The sequence below is a fragment of the Penaeus monodon genome, chromosome 25 (assembly GCF_015228065.2).
Source record: "Penaeus monodon isolate SGIC_2016 chromosome 25, NSTDA_Pmon_1, whole genome shotgun sequence".
In the NCBI taxonomy this organism is placed as follows: Eukaryota; Metazoa; Arthropoda; class Malacostraca; order Decapoda; family Penaeidae; genus Penaeus; species Penaeus monodon.
This window is the reverse complement of record NC_051410.1, coordinates 35,844,067-35,844,314: the sequence shown is the minus strand read 5'-3', so window position 1 is coordinate 35,844,314 and position 248 is coordinate 35,844,067. Positions and strand designations below refer to the sequence as shown.

Here is a 248-nt window from a genome sequence, read left to right as displayed (position 1 = left end):
ACTTGAACTCCAGAAGCGCCAGCTCCGACAGTGGCAGCTACAGCATTGAGGGTTAAGGATTCCTCTGAGGACTACCACTCTTTCAACAAGGATTCTGATGTGACGGCGCTGACCTTTGGCAAACGACCTGACCACCATTTGGCTCTGCTGATTTCAAGCAGGATATTTCGAAGAACATAAAAAAAATTACATTTGCTTCAGTAAGATATACAATTGGGAAAACAATATTTTAGATTTTCATGAAGACA

At 41.9% G+C, this 248-nt stretch overlaps 1 protein-coding gene across 1 annotated transcript in view; it reads left to right on the top strand.

Annotated features, from left to right (window-relative positions):
* LOC119589197 overlaps positions 1-240 on the top strand; it is a 1,757-nt gene extending 1,517 nt beyond the window's left edge. The window contains exon 7 of the mRNA XM_037937795.1: positions 14-240. Within this exon, the coding sequence (XP_037793723.1) occupies positions 14-56 (43 nt within the window). The 3' untranslated portion in view covers positions 57-240. The remainder of the gene's footprint in view (positions 1-13) is intronic.
* The last annotated feature ends 8 nt before the right edge of the window (positions 241-248 follow it).